Source organism: Neophocaena asiaeorientalis, unplaced genomic scaffold (assembly GCF_003031525.2).
Source record: "Neophocaena asiaeorientalis asiaeorientalis breed wild unplaced genomic scaffold, Neophocaena_asiaeorientalis_V1.1 scaffold474, whole genome shotgun sequence".
NCBI classification, from domain to species: domain Eukaryota; kingdom Metazoa; phylum Chordata; class Mammalia; order Artiodactyla; family Phocoenidae; genus Neophocaena; species Neophocaena asiaeorientalis.
The window spans coordinates 351,580-369,379 of NW_020175391.1; the positions used below are offsets into that span (position 1 = coordinate 351,580).

At 50.1% G+C, this 17,800-nt stretch overlaps 2 protein-coding genes across 2 annotated transcripts; one reads left to right on the forward strand and one right to left on the reverse strand.

The window, feature by feature from the left end:
• Positions 1 to 1,957: 1,957 nt before the first annotated feature.
• Positions 1,958 to 5,566, forward strand: APH1A (aph-1A gamma-secretase subunit). The gene is made up of 6 exons (XM_024765831.1): positions 1,958 to 2,300; positions 2,859 to 3,029; positions 3,196 to 3,276; positions 3,515 to 3,630; positions 3,784 to 3,911; positions 4,333 to 5,566. The coding sequence occupies exons 1-6, from the start codon at positions 1,963 to 1,965 to the stop codon at positions 4,465 to 4,467; spliced, it is 969 nt and encodes a 322-aa protein (XP_024621599.1). The 5' UTR covers positions 1,958 to 1,962; the 3' UTR covers positions 4,468 to 5,566.
• A 361-nt stretch (positions 5,567 to 5,927) lies between these two features.
• CA14 (carbonic anhydrase 14) lies at positions 5,928 to 12,930 on the reverse strand. Its single transcript, XM_024765824.1, has 11 exons — positions 12,038 to 12,930; positions 10,063 to 10,083; positions 8,923 to 9,102; positions 8,129 to 8,271; positions 7,806 to 7,901; positions 7,544 to 7,610; positions 7,190 to 7,347; positions 6,961 to 7,081; positions 6,721 to 6,741; positions 6,511 to 6,595; positions 5,928 to 6,388 (listed from the first exon to the last, which is right to left on the reverse strand). Exons 1-11 carry the CDS (start codon positions 12,090 to 12,092, stop codon positions 6,325 to 6,327), a joined length of 1,011 nt encoding a protein of 336 aa, XP_024621592.1. The 5' UTR covers positions 12,093 to 12,930; the 3' UTR covers positions 5,928 to 6,324.
• Positions 12,931 to 17,800: the final 4,870 nt, after the last annotated feature.

Genomic DNA, 17,800 nt, shown 5'->3' on the forward strand with positions numbered 1-17,800 from the left:
AAAAGCTCACCCTCCCTCTCACTGTCCCTAACTTACTATCACTATCCAGAGCTGCCCTTCTCTCTGAGGCTTCATCACAATCTCTTTCTTCACAGTCAAAATATTCTTAGGAAGGGATGAGCATTTTTTTCTAGACTGAAAATAGTCTCCCTTCTCTGCGTGTCTCAGACTACGAAGTATGGGAACAATATCAACATCATTGTCTGACTCTCCAAGCACCTGCTGGATTGCTTCTGATTTCAAAAAAAAAACAGCTTTCAGTCAAGACTAGTTACTTCCTCTCTGCTAAGTACTGATCTCACCTCACTTCTTTCTCAACTTTCTGCACACAGGATGGGAAAAGGGAGGAAGCAGGTAGTCTCTTTCCCTGCTGTATATGCCACACCCCTTCTCCCACTTTCAGTCACTTGGTATGTTCCCTTCATTCTAGCCTACAGGGGTGGAGTTCATCTTATCCTTCTCTCTGCTTTTATATTTCCCATTTTCATTCAATTCAATTTAGAAACATCAAACATAATGTATGTGCTAGGCACAGTGTGCTAGGCCTAGTCTGATAGGCAATTCAGGGTTCAGAGGCAAGGGAATAAGAAAAGAATGCAGGTATTTTTTTTTTAAGGGAGTTAATAAACATCTATTCAACATCTACTATGAGTAGTCTACGCAAGTCTCTGTGGAACTACCAATGAACGAGATAGGTTTGATTCCCGTTCTTAAGTCAGCAAATGCTGTGGCAACAGCTCAAAGGAGAGATGAGAAGAGTTGTCTTATCCCTCTCTCTTCTGGATTGCTATGCTCAGAAGCAAGACAATAGAGTCTTGAGCACTGGCCAGGATGTTCCCACCCTCTTAACCTTATTGGGGGAGGATTTGCATGGTGACTTCTCACGTACATCTATATAATCTATTCCTTCAGCTCCTTTCCAGAATTTCCTGGAAAAAAATGGAAAACTCTTATGTGGATGTACATCTATACATTGCCATAAATCATTTCCAGGAAGGAAAGTAAGCCTGGTTCTCTCTGAAGAATTTCTATAGTTTTTTTGGGTACTTTGATTACTCTCTCAAGAACAATATTCCAGTTTCCCTCACTTTCCCATCCTGGTACTCTTTTTCCCAAACATCCTCCCTAAGGACTAACCCCACCTGCATCCAAATGAGGATACAATACCCTCTTCTCATACTTTAACTTTCTTTTGCTCTAATATGCATCCTCTGCGCCTTCTCTTCCCCCAGCCTGAGGAAAAGACACCACTGAGGTTCATTTTCAGAAAATAAATGGAGGAAGTATGACATAAAAGGAACTGAGTAACTTGGCGGGCTAGTGGTGGTGGGGTGTCATTTTCCAACTCCATAGCTCGAATTGCTTTTTACAAACAACTCTAACTCCCGATTTTAACTCAAAATCCCCTCTAACCTTCCTAACATTGCTCTCCGGGCTCCTTTTACTTCCCTCTGATTCTCTTGTCATTACGGATGAAGGCTCCATTAGCGATACACTGTATTGCATGCTTCCTATACTAGCCTGTTCAAAGAGCTCCTACTTTTAAGTGTAACCTTCATCTCTTAGGCAGTAGCTCTAGCTCATTTCCTCTCATTCAAGTAAGAACAATACCCGTCCCTATCTCCCTGCACCCTCTATCCTGTGCTTTCTTTGTATTTGTCCTTTAGGTTCCAACAGGATTTTCCCCCCTCTGCAGCTCTTCAAGAAGCGTAGGATTGCTACCACCCTGCCCCATAAAATACCGAAAGGGAACAGCGACCAAAGTCGAACCGAACCAGGAAACTGGGCTCGGGCCCAGCCCACTGGTTTAACAGTTTGGAGCCACTCCCAGGGCCGAGGTCCAGGAGCAGGGCAGGACTACAACTCCCAGCACGTCGTGAAGCCACGCCCCCGCCTCCGCAGCTCCGCCCCCGCGAGTTCTCCATTGGCCTCCAGGGGGTGGGGATTAGATGGGAGGTGGCCATGGGGACGCGGCAGGGGTTTGTCCCCTCCTCGGCTTCCGTAGAGGAAGTCGTGCCGACCTGTATCTGGGGTTTCGGTGTCCCCGCCTTCCCGGGGGTCCGGGGTGACATTGCACCGCGCCCCTCACGGGGTCGCGTCGCCACCCCACGCGGACTCCCTGGCTGGCGTGCTTCATCCCTTCGCCTCTCTTGGCCGGGCCTCCACCTCGCCCCCAGCAGCCCAGCCATGGGGGCCGCAGTGTTTTTCGGATGCACTTTCGTCGCTTTCGGCCCGGCCTTTGCGCTTTTCTTGATCACTGTGGCAGGAGACCCGCTTCGCGTCATCATCTTGGTCGCCGGGTGAGTTAAGGGGTTGGGGAGACGCGGGAGGACGCCGAAGAGAGAGATCCGAAAGGGGCTGGAGGAACTGGGGCGAGCCTGGGAGCCTGAGAGGGGGAGACAAGTCGGAGGTGAAGATTGGAGAGGGTCGAGTCAGGGATCTGGGTGATTCACCCTTTCCCGCAGTTGGTTTCCGCCTTCCAGAGATCGCACAGATTCCTCCTATACTCCTCCTGCGACGTCCGAGAAGGCCCAAGGCGAAGACTTGGAAGGGGGCTGTGCTGACCTCGGCCGGCCTTAAGGGAGTATCCAGGAATGGATACCTCGCCCTCCTGTCCTGCTACACTCTGGCTCTCATCACTCTGAAGACTCTTTAATCAGATTTCTTACCCTTTCCCTGCGTTCAGATCCCTACAAACTCCCTTGGTGGAGACACCTATCCTATCTCCTCCCTGTCTCCCTGGACAATCCGGAAGTCTAACTTCCACTTTTTATGCTGCAGCCTTGGTTGGTTACCCTCTTTGATTTCCCTGGTTGCCGCCTACTCTTGCTTGTCTGATTGCCTTTGTCTTTCCTCAGGGCATTTTTCTGGCTGGTCTCCCTGCTCTTGGCCTCTGTGGTCTGGTTCATCTTGGTCCATGTGACCGACCGGTCGGATGCCCGACTCCAGTATGGCCTCCTGATTTTTGGTGCTGCAGTCTCTGTCCTTCTACAGGAGGTGTTCCGCTTTGCCTACTACAAGCTGCTTAAGTAAGGAGTTGGGGTGGTCTGGAGGGGAGAAGGGCAGAAGACTGAACTATAAGTGGGGCAGCCCTGGGTGGTGGTTTGAACGAGGAGGTACTAAGGGAAGATATTAGAGGGGAAGGCGATTCCTGCCCTCCCTCATGTTTCCCCTATCCCACCCACCCCACCCCAGGAAGGCAGATGAGGGGTTAGCATCGCTGAGTGAGGACGGAAGATCACCCATCTCCATCCGCCAGATGGCCTATGGTGAGCCAAGGGAGAGGGACTGGAGGAGGGAGTTGGACACTCCTCTCTCCCAGGGAAGTCTCTAAACATCCACATGTCCTAAGCGGCTTCTTGTTTTTCTTCATACCTGACTTCCAAGGAGAGGTGGTCTGGAGGGAGAGTAGGTGTGGGGGAACTGTGACTGGGAATGGGGAGGGATCACTGGTAATAAGGCTATAGTGATCTTTGACATTGATGAAGCCCTCCCTCCCCCCCCCCCACTTTTTTCTTTCCTTCGGTATCATCAGTGGTGTCTTCTCTGTTATCAATATCTTGGCCGATGCTCTTGGGCCAGGTGTGGTTGGGATCCATGGAGATTCACCCTATTACTTCTTGACTTCAGGTAAGGTCCACTTTCTTTCTTGCCTCCATGCCCCATTCATCCCTGACCCTGATTTGATTTATTGGCCTTCCCTGGGAGACTTCTTTGGCTCAACATCTCAGGAGGCTGGGAGAAGATGAGGGATGTATCTCATCCCCATCTCCCTCCCTGCAGCCTTTTTGACAGCAGCCATTATCCTGCTCCATACCTTTTGGGGAGTTGTGTTCTTTGATGCCTGTGAGAGGAGACGGTACTGGGCTTTGGGCCTGGTGGTTGGGAGTCACCTACTGACATCGGGACTGGTGAGTTGGGGACAGGGGCCTGAGTTAGAGAGAAAAGAACTTAATGGTGAGTGGGATGGAGGGGAAATATATTCTCACTTCTTAACATTTAAAAACTTACCTTGGGAGGAGGCAGAAAGGTGAGTCTTTAGACGTCTCTCACCTCAGCATCAATTGTATAACCTGCTCTGGGGATGCTCTAGGGAGGAGTTTGAATGGATTAGTCAAACTAATGCAGATGGCCTGAGGTGAGCAGGAGTGGCAGAAACCTCTGAGGGGGCTGAAAAATCACAAATGCCCTTAACCGTGATGATATTGGTGTTCTGAAGGACTGGGAGATTCGAGTGAGATATCTGGGGGAGATTTGGGTCAAAGGCACAAAGAGAATGTGGGGATTAGAGGAAGAATCTAACCTCTTTTCTACTCTTTCCCCCATCCCCAGACATTCCTGAACCCCTGGTACGAGGCCAGCCTGCTGCCCATCTATGCAGTCACTGTTTCCATGGGGCTCTGGGCCTTCATCACAGCTGGAGGGTCCTTCCGAAGTATCCAGCGCAGTCTCTCGTGTAAGGACTGACTACCTGGACTGATCGCCTGACAGATCCCACCTGCCTGCCCACTGCCCGTGACTGAGCCCAGCCCTAGCCCGGGTCCATTGCCCACCATTCTCTGTCTCCTCGTCGGTCTATTCCACCACCTTCAGGGTTTTGCTTTGTCCACTCATGACCTTTAGTCTCTAGGCTTTACCAGGAGCAGTCTGGGTTCAGCCAGTCAGTGACTGGTGGGTTTGAATCTGCACTTATCCCCACCATCTGGGGACCCCCCCCCTTGTTGTCCAGGACTCCCCATGTGTCAGTGCTCTGCTCTCACCCTGCCCAAGACTCACCCCCATTCCCCTCTGCAGGCCGACGGCAGGAGGACAGTCGGGTGATGGTGTATTCTGCCCTGCGCATCCCACCCGAGGACTGAGGGAACCTTGGGGGGGACCCCTGGGCCTGGGGTGCCCTCCTGATTCCTCGCCCTGTATTTCTCCATCTCCTGTTCTGGACAGTGCAGGTTGCCAAGAAAAGGGACCTAGTTTAGCCATTGCTGTGGAGATGAAGTCAATTGGAGGTTCAAGGGTAGATGAGCTCTGAGTTTCCCAGTACCCCCTCCCCAGACTGGATATCTTAAGTCTTTTTCTCAGGTCTGAGGGGAACCGTTTCTGGTGTGATAAAGACCCCCAAATTGCCTTTTTCTTTTGAAGCGGGAGGAGGGAGGAAGTATGTGTTAATTCTTCTCCTAACCTCCTTGGACTATATTTTCCCTCCTCAAATTGCTCCTTATGGCTGGGCTTATATCTATCCAGCTTTCCCCTTGGTCCCAGGCTTTGGGGGAAAGGAAGGAAGTGCATGTTTGGGAACTGGTATTACTGGAACTAATGTTTCAACCTCCTTGACCACCAGCATCCCTCCTCTCCCCAAGGTGAACTGGAGGGTGCTGCGGGGAGCTGGCCCACTCCAGAGCTGCAGTGCCACTGGGGAAGTCAGCCTACCGTAACATCGCAGGGAAGGAGGGCAGATTTTTTTCTAGTTTTTAATTGGGGGATGTGGGGGGGGGCGGGGAGGTTTTCTATAAACTGTATCATTTTCTGCTGAGGATGGCATATCCCATCCTTTTAATCAAGGTGATTGTGATTTTGACCAATAAAAAGGACTTTATAATTGTGGGGGAACTTGGCTTTAAAAGGAGGGGATAACATGTTGATTGAGGTTTCTGCCCTCTCATGTCTCTTTTCCAACCTCCCTCCTAACCTGGCAACCTCTGGTTCCCTCCAAGCATAGCTTTGATACAAGGGCAGAAATCTGGGCTGGGGGTCTAACATGTCAGAAGCTCTGGGTTAAGCATTTTCCAGCAGTGGATCTCCCCTTCTCCAGGATTGGGGTAGAAGGAGTTACTCACCCATTCTTCCTTTTCCATACCCTTTGCCCACCTCTGCCATCTGAGGCATTAAGGAATTCTCCCATTCTCAAGAGCCCCCAAAGTAAGGCCAGAGGCGGAGTCGGCAAATTTAATTTCCTAATATATTGAGGGAAAAAAACATAGCAGCAGCAACCCTTTTTCCTAAGGGGAGATCTTGTACTATATCTCGGGACAGGGATACAAAGATGAGGGGGTGGGGGACTTTGGGGCACATCCCCAGCTTCCCCTACAACTAAACACAGTTCACCCTCTGCATTGTCAACATAGGGCTGTCCTTATCTACATGTTTTGAGAGGCTGAAGGTTCTGTTCTTCCTTGAATGAGAGCCTGTCCATACCTCTGTGTAGGGGCTGTCTGGAGGAAGGAGGGATGTCAGCCTACTCCTACAGTATTTTCTGGCCAGTCCCAGCACCCCACTTTAGAAGCTCCCTGATAGGCGAGGGGAAGCCATCTGTGGTGACCGGGAAGGAGTCTATGCCTCGGTGGCTCGTGCTGAGGTGAAGACCACACTTTTCCGGTTTCCCAGTCTCTTCTTCCTGAAAGGGAGAATGGTTCGTGGAAATGGCTAATGTCCTAGGCGAAACAGATTCGAGGTGGAGTAGGCGAATGCTTTTCAACGCCAAAGAAAGGACTGGAGGAATGGAGAATAGGAACTCACCGAATCTTTCTAGCAATGAAATAAATAGCCAGCAGAAGGCAGAGACAGCCAACCAGGATTCCCACTCCCAGACTCAGCATTTCACCTGGGAGAGAGAAAGATGGAAGGTGTCAGCCTAAGACTAACATAGATATTGAGCTTTTCCCTAACTCACTGAGGAGAACCCTACCCTGCACTCCACCCCTCGATACATGGGTAGGCCTGTCTTACCTGTGGTATACAAGGATCCCACTGTAAGGTAAGAAAACTTGGGTCAGTGAGACTAGATCCCCACCCCAGTTGGGAGTAGCACACCATGCCAGTACTCGGGGTTGGGGTGTGGTTCCCAGTCCAAGCAAGTCCTGGAAATCCCTTCCCGTGTTAGCCTTCTATTCCTTCCCAGGGGTTCCCTAGTTCCTGCCATTGAGTCCCCCAGTTTCCCGTCTCGTTTTCCGAGCCCTGTACAGTTACCTTGGATGAACGAAGCAAAGACCGTTCGCTGATTGAGAGGCTGGGGGGCTCGGTAGTTCTGTACCAGGAGCTTAGAGGGCTCCTCTTCCGTGGAGAACAGTGTCTCTTGAAGCTTTTCCAGCTGAGAAGTAGAAGAGTGGGATTAAGGGACAAGTGGCACTCGCTCTCGGGAGTGGGAAAGGGTTTGAGGTTACAACTATGTCTGCTGTCTCACCTCTCCACCACTCACCTGTCCTGTTGAAATCTGGGCCCTTCGACTGAAGACTGTCCAGAGCACACTCTGGTAGCAGGGCGGTGTGGTGAGCGAGCCATTGTAACGGAAGTACTGTGCCAGCAGTGGTGGGAACAACTCTCTCAGGTTGAAGGGAGGCACTGAGGTCTTCTGATCTGGGCAAGAACAGACTAGGACTCATCTCCCTCTCACTGCACCCTCGCTTACCTAGACAGGGCTCCTAGAAGCGAACACCCTACCTACTCCGGCCCCAACTCACTGCCTCGTTCCAGGCCTCTCAGGCCTTTTTGAGAAATTTCCCTGAAGCCTAATTAATGTTACTTTGTCTTAAGATAGATTTTTAGGGCTCACCTTTATGCCTGATTTCATGCAAGTGACTCAGAATGTGTTCATAAGCTGGATTCTTAGTCTCACCCACCTGTATGGGGAGGAAAGGGTGAGAGAGTTCGGGATGAGTCCATGTTTGGAGTAAGACATTTGTGTATAGGATAAATAGTCAGAATGGGTTGCTGACTTGTCTTGGGAGGGCGACCAGCAACAGACATGGGCAGAATAGGACTGAGGAATACAGAGGAAGTGGAGAGAGACCAAGGAGGGATTGGGGGCCACTGACCTCAATGAGGATGCCCAAGACAGCCAGGCCCTGAGGCCTCTGAGCAGCCTCACTTAAGCTTTCGTAGGAATCAGAATCATAATGTACGATGTGGAGCTGAGGGAGGGGAGAGGGAATTGAATCATTTAATGTTTCTCCACCACCCCCTCCCAAAAGCTTTTATCCTAGCCACCACCACCACCTCTAGCACGCCCTAAATCTGTCCCACAAAGCTTGTCCTTTTCCCCCAAGTATGACTTTTCCCAGTTTCCAGATCCTTCCTTTCCCCCTGGCACCGACAGTGCCTACCACTGTGTCCTAATCGAGGCTTTGCTCCCTGGTACCTCTGCAGCTGTGGCTTCGCCATTGATCTGGTGCTCTGACCCCCCCGGGGATCCTTTCTGGCCCCAGTGCAGGTGGAGCTGGGCAGCTACGTATTTTCGGGGAAGTCCTTCCAGATACAGGGTAGGGGGCAGAGAGAGTTGCACTGTGAGGGAAAGAGAGCGAGTTAGGGTTGGACGAATGTGGATATGTTCCCACCCCTGGGTTGCCACCACTTTGGGGAGATTTGGCCAGCCTTTTCTGTCTCCCTGCACATCACCCACTTCTTCCCATAGGCCACTGCTTTTCTTTTTTCTTTTTGGCCGCACCCTGCGTGTGGCATGTGGGATCTTAGTTCCCCGACCAGGGATCAAACCCGTGCCCCCTTGCAGTGGGAGCTTGGAGTTTGAACCACTGGTCCTCTGGCTGGAAGTCCTAGCCACTGCTTTTCTTTTTGCTTGTTGGCCGCACCCTGCGTGTGGCATGTGGGATCTTAGTTCCCCGACCAGGGATCAAACCCGTGCCCCCTTGCAGTGGGAGCTTGGAGTTTGAACCACTGGACCACTGGCTGGAAGTCCTAGCCACTGCTTTTCTAGTAAAGATCTAGTCAATGCTATGATGCTAACCCACCCATAAAGCTTGATCATACACATTCAGTGCCCACCTTTGGCTACAGGAGCCTGATCCCCATTCTCATGTCTCCAAATTTATAGACGAAACCTTCTGAGAATTTAGAAGTTAGGAGAATGCTTCTTCACTTCTGACTCCTAAGATTGGAACTGGAGCTTATACCTCCTTGGAGACCTGGTCTTTTTACCTGTGTGGCCATTATTGTGCAGGTCCAAAGGCTCGGTGCCAGGCTGTTCATATCCATGGGGCTGCAGAGGTAGCAACTCAGGGTTAAAAGTCACACTGCCTGTCTGAATGTTGATGGGGGACTGGGCGTTGCTTCCACACTCAGGGTAAGAGGCTGGCCAGTGGTCTTGACCATGTGGACCTGGTGGGGGTTACCACAGACATCTGTCCTGTCTTCCAGCCCCTAACCACCCTTCAGCAACCCTTCACCCAGCTTTACCCGTGTGGAGGCAGAAATGCACTTCTCTCCACCCCAGATGAAGCCCCTAGGTGTGCGGGGCTGGGTGAGCAAGGAGCCCCTGCTGGACTTGCTGCTGCAGTCCCTTCACCTACGCAGAGGCAGTGATGATTCCCCAGCTCTCCTGATGAACGGGGAGCAGTTGCTTTTACTTGTCCTCTTGTTGGAAGACAAGAAAGCTAAATGAGAGGAAGAGGGGATGGATAGAAAGCCCGCATACCCAGAAAGGTGGGATTTGAGTAGGAGCAGGAAAACTGGGGAAATGAAATGGTCCTAGAGAGGTAGGGTCTTCTTGGGAACTCCCTATCAGGTGGCCTTAAGATTCAGATCTACTGACTTTCCATCATTCACTTCTTGCTTTCGCACTGGACCTTGCATTGACTCTGGAATTCGGTTTAAGTTATTAATCAGAAACGCAAAGGAATCGGGTTCCACCTCTGCCAGGGTCACAAACTGTCCTGCCGACCTCTTCCTCACCCCTGACCTCAAGCTGTGTCCCAATTCCAGATTCAGGTGGGGGTAGGATCCATCAGGATAGAAAGAGAGCCAGGGGGAGAATTGGCAGCTAAGCTTATGGCGCCTTTCCCCACCCAGTTCCCTTTCCACTCCAGCTCCCTCACTCCCGCACAGATTGACTGAGGACATAACTGGCTTTTCTGCTGAATCAGGGTGTGTGGGATTTGATTGTTATAACAGCATCTAGGAATCATATATGTGAAAGCTGAGGCATGGGGAGTCGGGGAAGGAAGGAGCCAGGGTGAGAAGCTGGAGGAAACCTCCCAACCCACGTGGCTAAGTCTTCCCGCCAGGTGAAGAGGTCCCAGTGGGAAAGGGGCGTCGGTAGGCCTTGGGTTCTGCTCTCACCGTCATATGTCCAGTGTTGACCTGCAAGGCAGAATAATTTGAGTTACAGCCAGCGCAGCCTGGGGCAGGGCCCTCCTCCACCCCGCCCCCCTTTCTCCTCCCTCTGCTCTAGCACTTCCCAAAGGAAGCCCTGAAACTGGACACCTCGGTGGAAAGGTCGAGGCGGGGGCCTATTTAAAATCACCAGCCAGGCTGTGCTTGTGCTCGCTGAGTAAAGGGGGAGGAGAAATGAAAAGAGATAAAGCCAGGAGACTAAAATTAACCTGGATCCAAATGTGCAAAATACCCAACCCTCACTTTTCTACAGCCTCTGCCAAGCCAATCTAACCCTTAGAAGATGGGGCTGAGGTGATGGTGTAGGGTTTGGAGGAAAGGGACTGGAACAAAGAGAGGGGCAAGGAGTTCAGCGTGGGCGGGCAGTGCTGCTGAGGGGAGAGGGCCATTATTCCTTTGCTTGGAAGCATTGCACGAAAGAAGGCACTGAGCTGTGAATTAACATTTAAGTTCCTCCTCTGGTCCCAGGAACTCTAAAGGAAACTTTCCCCATCACCAGGAACCTCTGCTCCCTAGATTCCCAGATGGCTGGGGAAGGTGGGAATCGGGCAGGGTCCGCTCCACGTTGAGGGTAATGTGTGGGCACAGGCCGCCAGGCTGGCAGGGACAGGATGAAAGTGAAGCGTTGTGTGTGGAAAAGGGCACTGCCAGCTGGGTCACATGCCAGGCTCTGGTGCAGTCCTGTCTCCAGCTAAAAGGTCGGGGGTCTACTGGTCCAGCTCTCACCCAGGGCCAAACTGCTTCAAGGGGAAAGGGAGGCCTTCCTGCGGGTTGTCTCTGCATTATTCAAACTGCTAGAAACTTTGGAGAAAAATTCTAACTTCCTCCCTGTCTCTCTCTCTCTCTCTCTTATTCCCTTAAACAAACCCCTCAGACTTCTAAGATATCCTTTATCTCATCGTTGGGCTCTTCTCCTGGCCCATCCCTTCGTTCAGACAATTCTGAAAAGCAGCGCAAGGGAGGGCTGGAGGCAGCCTCTCACTCACCAGCTCAGTGGGACACTTCAACAACTCGAATTCCCTGGTTCTGGGCAGGCTGAGAGCCTTGCCCTCCCCTCCCACCAAATCCTCAGCACAGTAGTTTTACATCTCTTCCTCCTTTTCCCCAATTTGTTCCTTTCTCCTCAGGCGCAATCTACAACTCTCCTCGGCTGGGTGCCCCTCACCATCATCTTCTTTGTGTTCCCCTTCTGCCCTCTAGATACCCCCCTCATCCTGTTCTTCCAACAAATTTTAATTACACACCTGCTATGTGCTAGACACAGGGATCACAAAGATGAGGGCTAGGGGTTCTGGGGACATTCCTGGAGCACCTCAGCCTGTTCCCCCCCCAAGAGTCCTTCCTCCTCTCCTGGGAGTTCCTGAAAGTCCTGCGTAAATTGTAAAGGGCCCAAGAGTGTTGACTGTTACTGCTACAGCTTTCAGGAAAAACCGGGAAATTAGTCGCCCCATAGAACCGAGAGGGGACTTTGGCCATGAAGTTCATAGTCAGGGATCAGGGTGTGAGTTTGGCAGGAGGCAAGAGTATTCCCCCCACCCCATCAGTCCTCTATCCTTTCACTCCAGGCCTCTTTGGCTCCCTAATTGGATGAGTTTGTAAATAAAGAAGACCAGGAGGGTTGCCTGGGACCAGGGCAGTGGGGGAAGGAGCTCCAGAGAGAATTTGCAGCCTGCAAAGTGACTCCCGCAGTGTGTGTACACATCCTGACCCAGGCTAGTTTGCCCCCATCCCCACTAACAGCAAGGCTGGAATGGCAAAGAAAAAGAAGGAAAGTGGTCTCCTCCCCAGTCCCGTCTTTTCCCGAGCCTATTATTCTAGCACTAGGCTTCCTCTTACACTCCTCCTCCTCCGTTAAGCATGCATGGCAACATGTGTACATCAGCACACACAGACACACACACAGACATCCAGATGTACCTACCCCCGTTGGCAGCCAGGGTCCAAATCACCTCTAGCAGGAGCGTGAAGAACAACATGGTATCCCTGGAAGAAACACAAGGTACTGGGAGTTTGGGGACTAGAGGACTAGGGCAGGGAGAGAGGGGAAGAGAGGAGGGGAGAGAGAGAGGCGGAGGGGTGGGAGAGAGAGAAGAGAAGTTTCCTGGAGTTGAGTGTATTTATCTTTTTCTCTTGCTTTCTTTGTGCCTCTGCGGGCTTCCAGGGGATTTGGTTTTCAGTGGGGTACCGTGAGTTTCTGGGTCCCCAGGATAAATCTCTCTCTGCCTCTCTTTCTGCCCTCTCTTTTTTATCTCCCTCTGCAGTCTTCACTCCACTTGCTGGCCAGCTACTTCACAATTGCCTCCCGCTTTTAAGGTGGCTCTGGACGGGTGTACGTGGAGAGTGGGGACTGTCTGGGTTGTTGGCGAACAGCTCCTTAAATAGCCGATTAAGCATGCAGGATGGCCTTGCTCAGAGCGCAGCGCAGTGGGTTTCACAGGGGCCCTGGCCCTGGCTCAGGAGCGCAGCTGGGGTGAGCTCTTCCTTCCTCTGCTATTCACACAGACACTGGAATGGGCGGGGGCAGGAACGGAGGGTTTGGGGGTCCGATCCTTTGGGGTCCCATCCAGCTCCCTCAGGGGTTCTTATTCCCCATCTGGCTTCTCCTCTGAGGAGCAACTCCCTGGATGGTGTAGGGCAGATGGTGGGAGGACCCGTTCCCCACGCCCTGCAGAATGTGAGCACCCTGGAATAGGAAGAGTGCAGAGTTAGGAGAGAGGTAAACGAGAAGGAGCTGGGAGACTCAGGGTGCGGGTGGAGGGGAGGAAGTCAAGGACCAGAACGTGGGGTGTGGAAAATAAAGAAGAGAAGTGAGGCAAAGAGAATTTGTTTGGAGCGATCTCCTTCTCCTGCGCCTGTCACCACCGGCTTCCCACGGTGAGGCTGGGTCCACGTGCCTGTGTGGCCTGGGAGGGGGTGGTTTTGTTTGCTGAATAAAGCCCATTTGTGTGCCCAGCGGGGGGCGGGGCTGCAGCAACACCCTGGAGAGACAGCGGCTCCAACTGTGAGGCCCAGCCATCTCCCTCCCCAGGGAGCCCAGATCTAGGGCGGCTTTTGTCACCAAAGAGGACACTGACCCCTGGCACGGTGGCCAGGGCAGGAGGAGAGACGGGGTGACCTTAGAAACAATCACTACCACCATCAGAAAAAAGGCGGACTCCAGGGAAAGAGAGGGGAGGGAGCAGAGAGAGACCATGTGATCCCGTTGGAGTGGAAGAGGGGCCCAGGGTCTTCCCTCCTGCCCAACAAAGGGCTGAGGCAGGACTTTTGGGACGGAGTGAAACGTGCCACCAGAGAACTGGGCAAGTGGAGCATAGAGGCTGCCGAGTCTCAGGAATGTGGGCTGGTGTTTGTTCCCCCACGGGACTGGAAATCCCGATTGGAATGTACATCCTAAATCCCTCACTACAGAATGTGAAACCCAAAGATAACTTCAGGCCAGACTTTGAAACCTCTTTTTCCTGATACCCTTCACCGGAGTCACAGCCAGAAAGATGCACCCGTTTGAGCTCCTTCTGCCCTCCTTGCTTCTGCCAAGTAGCAATAAATAGCCAAAACAAAGGGAGCGGAAGCTAAATAAGGGTGCAGGATAAAAGCCAAGTGAACAGAATAATGCATCTGCTAGATCATCAGCCCCTGCAGAGGCAGGAGCCTACCATGCTTTTCTGTCCACTGTGATTGATCTGGAAAGCAAAGCCATTTTGCAGATGTCATTTCCTTTTTAATTCTTTCATCACCCTCCGAATTACTTTTCCCTTACAGATAAGTTTTATGTTTCAAAGTTCCCCCAAAGCCCCACTCATCCCATCTAAGAAGAAGAAAAGGCTTAAAGTGTAAATTAGACTTCCTGGGAATCAGGATAGTTAACACAGAGGAACAGAAAAAAGAAAGAAAGCAGAGACATCTTTTGCAAGGTAGGAAAGAAGAGGCCCGGACAGAATGACCTCTGCCAGGACAGAGTTCCCCTGGAGTGTCTGGGGCTGTGATGCAGCCTCCCAAGGTAGGTCATGTGTCTTACCAGGCGCCACCTCCTGGTTGTCTATGAATTTTTTAATTTTTAAAGTTTCAATTCAAAATGTTTTGTGTGTGATTCCTTCTGGGAAGTGTTTCACTACTGGTGGGCTTTGGGATTTTGCCTACACAACTGAATAATGTTTCACAAAGATGTCTTAGCCCCAAATCAGCACCTTCCCACTTCTGAGTGAGCAGTCCCTCCAGGCCCTCATGCTTCCCAAAAGGACAAAGGCCCTGGTATCTAGGAGAGAGGGGGAAAGGAGGCAAACTCCAGGCACTTGCCTTTATTTATTTAAAATGTTTATCGGAGTTGCCTTTATTTTTACCTTTGGCTTTACTGTGGATATTCCTGTGGTCACCAGGCTGATCTGGAGTAGTGTCAGGAGGACCCCTACATGTTAAAAAAAAAAAAGCCCCCCACAGTTGCTACTCAAACTCTGACGCCTTTTTTTAATTCCTACTTCTCCCTCTAGCCCTTTGCTCACTCTGGGGTTGGCTGAAACCCTGCTAAAACCAAGTTCTGCTGCCTTCTGGCGCCATCTCCTGTCCTTCCAAATGCAGTGCAATATGAACCAGTCAGAGAGTCAAAGGTATCCAAGTGTGGTGACTTTTGGGTTTGTTTTTTCTTGCCTTGTTTTATTTATTTATTTACTCGGCTGTGCCAGGTCTTAGTCACGGCACATGGGATCTTTGTTGTGGCATGCATGTGAGATCTAGTTCCCTGACCAGGGATCGAGCCTGGCCCCCCTGCATTGGGAGCGTGGAGTTTTAAGCACTGGACCACCAGGTAAGTCCCAAGGGTTTGTTTTTTTCTTAAGAGGCCCTTTTTTTTCTTTTTAATAAATTTATTTATTTATTTATTTTTGGCTGCGTTGGGTCTTCCTCTAGCTGCGGCGAGCGTGGGCTACTCTTCGTTGCAGTGCATGGGCTTCTCATTGCGGTGGCTTGTTGCAGAGCACGGGCTCTAGGCGCGTGGGCTTTAGTAGTTGTGGCACGCAGGCTCAGTTGTTGTGTCTTGAGGGCTTCAGTAGTTGTGGCTCACGGGCTCTAGAGCGCAGGCTCAGTAATTGTGGTGCACGGGCTTAGTTGCCCCGCGGTATGTGGGATCTTCCCGGACCAGGGCTCGAACCCACGTTCCCTGCATTGGCAGGCTGATTTTTAACCACTGCTCCACCAGGGAAGTCCCTTAAAGGGTCCTTTCTTAAAAGGATATTTAAACTTACTAAATAGGGTAAATAGTCTAAAACACCTTGCAGTAACCCACTAAGTGCTCTGAGTTTGTGTGGTGGGGAATATGAGAGTTCAGCGAGGGAGGGAGGCAGATCAAAAGGAAAGAGGAATGGTCAACACAGGAATTTGCTCAAACAGTACAGGTGGTGACTAATTGCCTAGAAGAAAGAATCGATGAGGAGACAGAATTAGATGGATTCGGTTTCCTAAAAGGGCAAGCAACTTTGCGCCGTGAGTAACATAGTAACATAGAGATAGTCTATTTTGATAATCACATTTATTATCACACGCTTGTCTTCTAACACACTGGTACTGAAGGCCCTTAAGCAAACACAAAAACTTTCAAGAATTAACGTCAAAGTAATTTGGGGGAGGGGCTGGTCAGAACTCTGGATCATTTTCTCGGTTTTCCAGTTCACATCGCATGACAGATGCAGTATGAGAATCTTGTAGACAGAAGACAGGTCAAAGTTTGTGGTCTGAAATGTTGCAACTTTAATTAAAAAGGAGTAACTTTGTGTCATGCATTGATTCCATGCTCAGAACACTGCCTGGTACATAAATATTTGCTGATTGAATGAATGAGTCTAGTCACTGGAATATTTATTTACTTTCTTTCTGCCTTTTCCCAGAATTTTAGGCCAGGAGGGTCCTCAGGCATCATTTCAACTCTCTTGTTATACTCTATAAAGACTGAGTTTTGAGGGATTTATGGATTCTCCCATGGCTAGTCATAGAGCTGCTAAGCTAAGCCAGAAAAAGGACATAGGCGCCATTGAACTTTCTCTTTTTGGTTTTCAAACGTCATTGTACATCAGAATCACCTGGAAAGCCTGTTAAAATTCGGATTTCTGGGCCTCTGACCCAAGGTTTCTGATTCTGTAGGTTTGGGGTATGTCCAGAGATTTGCATTTTTTGATAGGTAAAAAGTAGATTTATTAATAACGCTTTGTAAAGAGGTTGGAGGAAAATGGGGCACAAGAGGATGGTCATGTCCCAGGTCTTGGGCAAGTTCCTGGGACAGGCTGCCAAGTGAGGGTCCTTGGCTTCACTCAGGAAAGAATTCAAGAGGGATTCTTGAATCCCTAAAAGTGAAAGCAGAGAGACACATTCCATAGGCAGAATGTGGTCCTTCTCAGAAGGTGAGAACGGCCCAGAGACTTGCATTTCTAATAGGTCCCCTGGTGACCTGTTAGATGGTACTGGTCTGAGGGCCCACACCTGAGAATCAGTGCTCTACACCTATTGGAGGAGCAGAGGTGGTAAGGAGTTTGCTTTTCTTTTTTCTTTTTTTTGCCGCACGGCCTGGCTTGATCTTAGTTCCCCAGCCAGGGATTGAACCTGGGCCACGGAAGTGAAAGCACCAAGACCTAACCACTGGACTGCCAGGGGATTCCCAGGAGTTTGCCATTCTTTGTAGAGATTCCAGCCATCTGGAATTGTTCTTGCAGTCCCTTTTGCAAAGGTTAGCAACAATACTTTCACTAGTTTACAAACATATATTGAGTACTTCTAGGTGCTAGGCAACGTGGCAGGCCCTAGAAATAAAAAATTAATGACATAATCCCAGCCCTCAAGAACTTCACAATCTCTTTAGGGGATGCAGATACCTTACCCAATTACTAGAATACAACAGTGAGAAGTTCTAAATAGTGGTAGAACAAAGTGTTATGTGAACCAAGGGGGGTGGACAATTGGCAGTGAGATTTTCTTTAGCTGATGTCAACAATGTTTCCACAGGATGGGTGCGTAACCAGGGCCTATAGTTATATATGAGAACATAAAAAGTGCACTCCACAGCAGGCAGACCCATGCTTCACTGTCTCTGAGATGACGCCAAAGGATACGTTATGTCAAAGCAGGATTCTCCTTAATATATTTAATAAACTGCTTCCTCTGCAAGGAAGGATATCATGGAGCCCCGGAATTATAATAATTTGTTCCATCTGCTCTGGTGGCCTCCTCATTCTGCCTGACTTCTCCCTTTTCTTTTTATTCTCTACCATTCATCTAACTCAAATGAAGGTTGTGTTCCAACCCAAGCAAAAGACAGTAACACTTACGCCACTTCCTTTCAATAGTGAGAAGATTCTAGTTAAAGATATCTTTTTCTTTGTTTTTTAAAGAATTGTTATGTCTGAATTGCTATAGGAATAGGAATCAGATGATAATATAGCAAAATCTTGTGACGATGGTAGCTTATTACTGGTTTAATCATCCCCCAAATAAGAAGTCTGTTCTCAGATCAGATTGTGACAAATGATTTGGGTTTTCTTTGAAACCTTAAAGGAAAAGAGCTTGCTGTGCTTTCATCGACATTTTATTTGCTTCAAAATATCTATATATTTTTTAAAAAAAGAGCATGAGGGTTTCCCTGGTGGCGCGGTGGTTGAGAGTCCGCCTGCCGATGCAGGGGACACGGGTTCGTGCCCCGGTCTGGGAG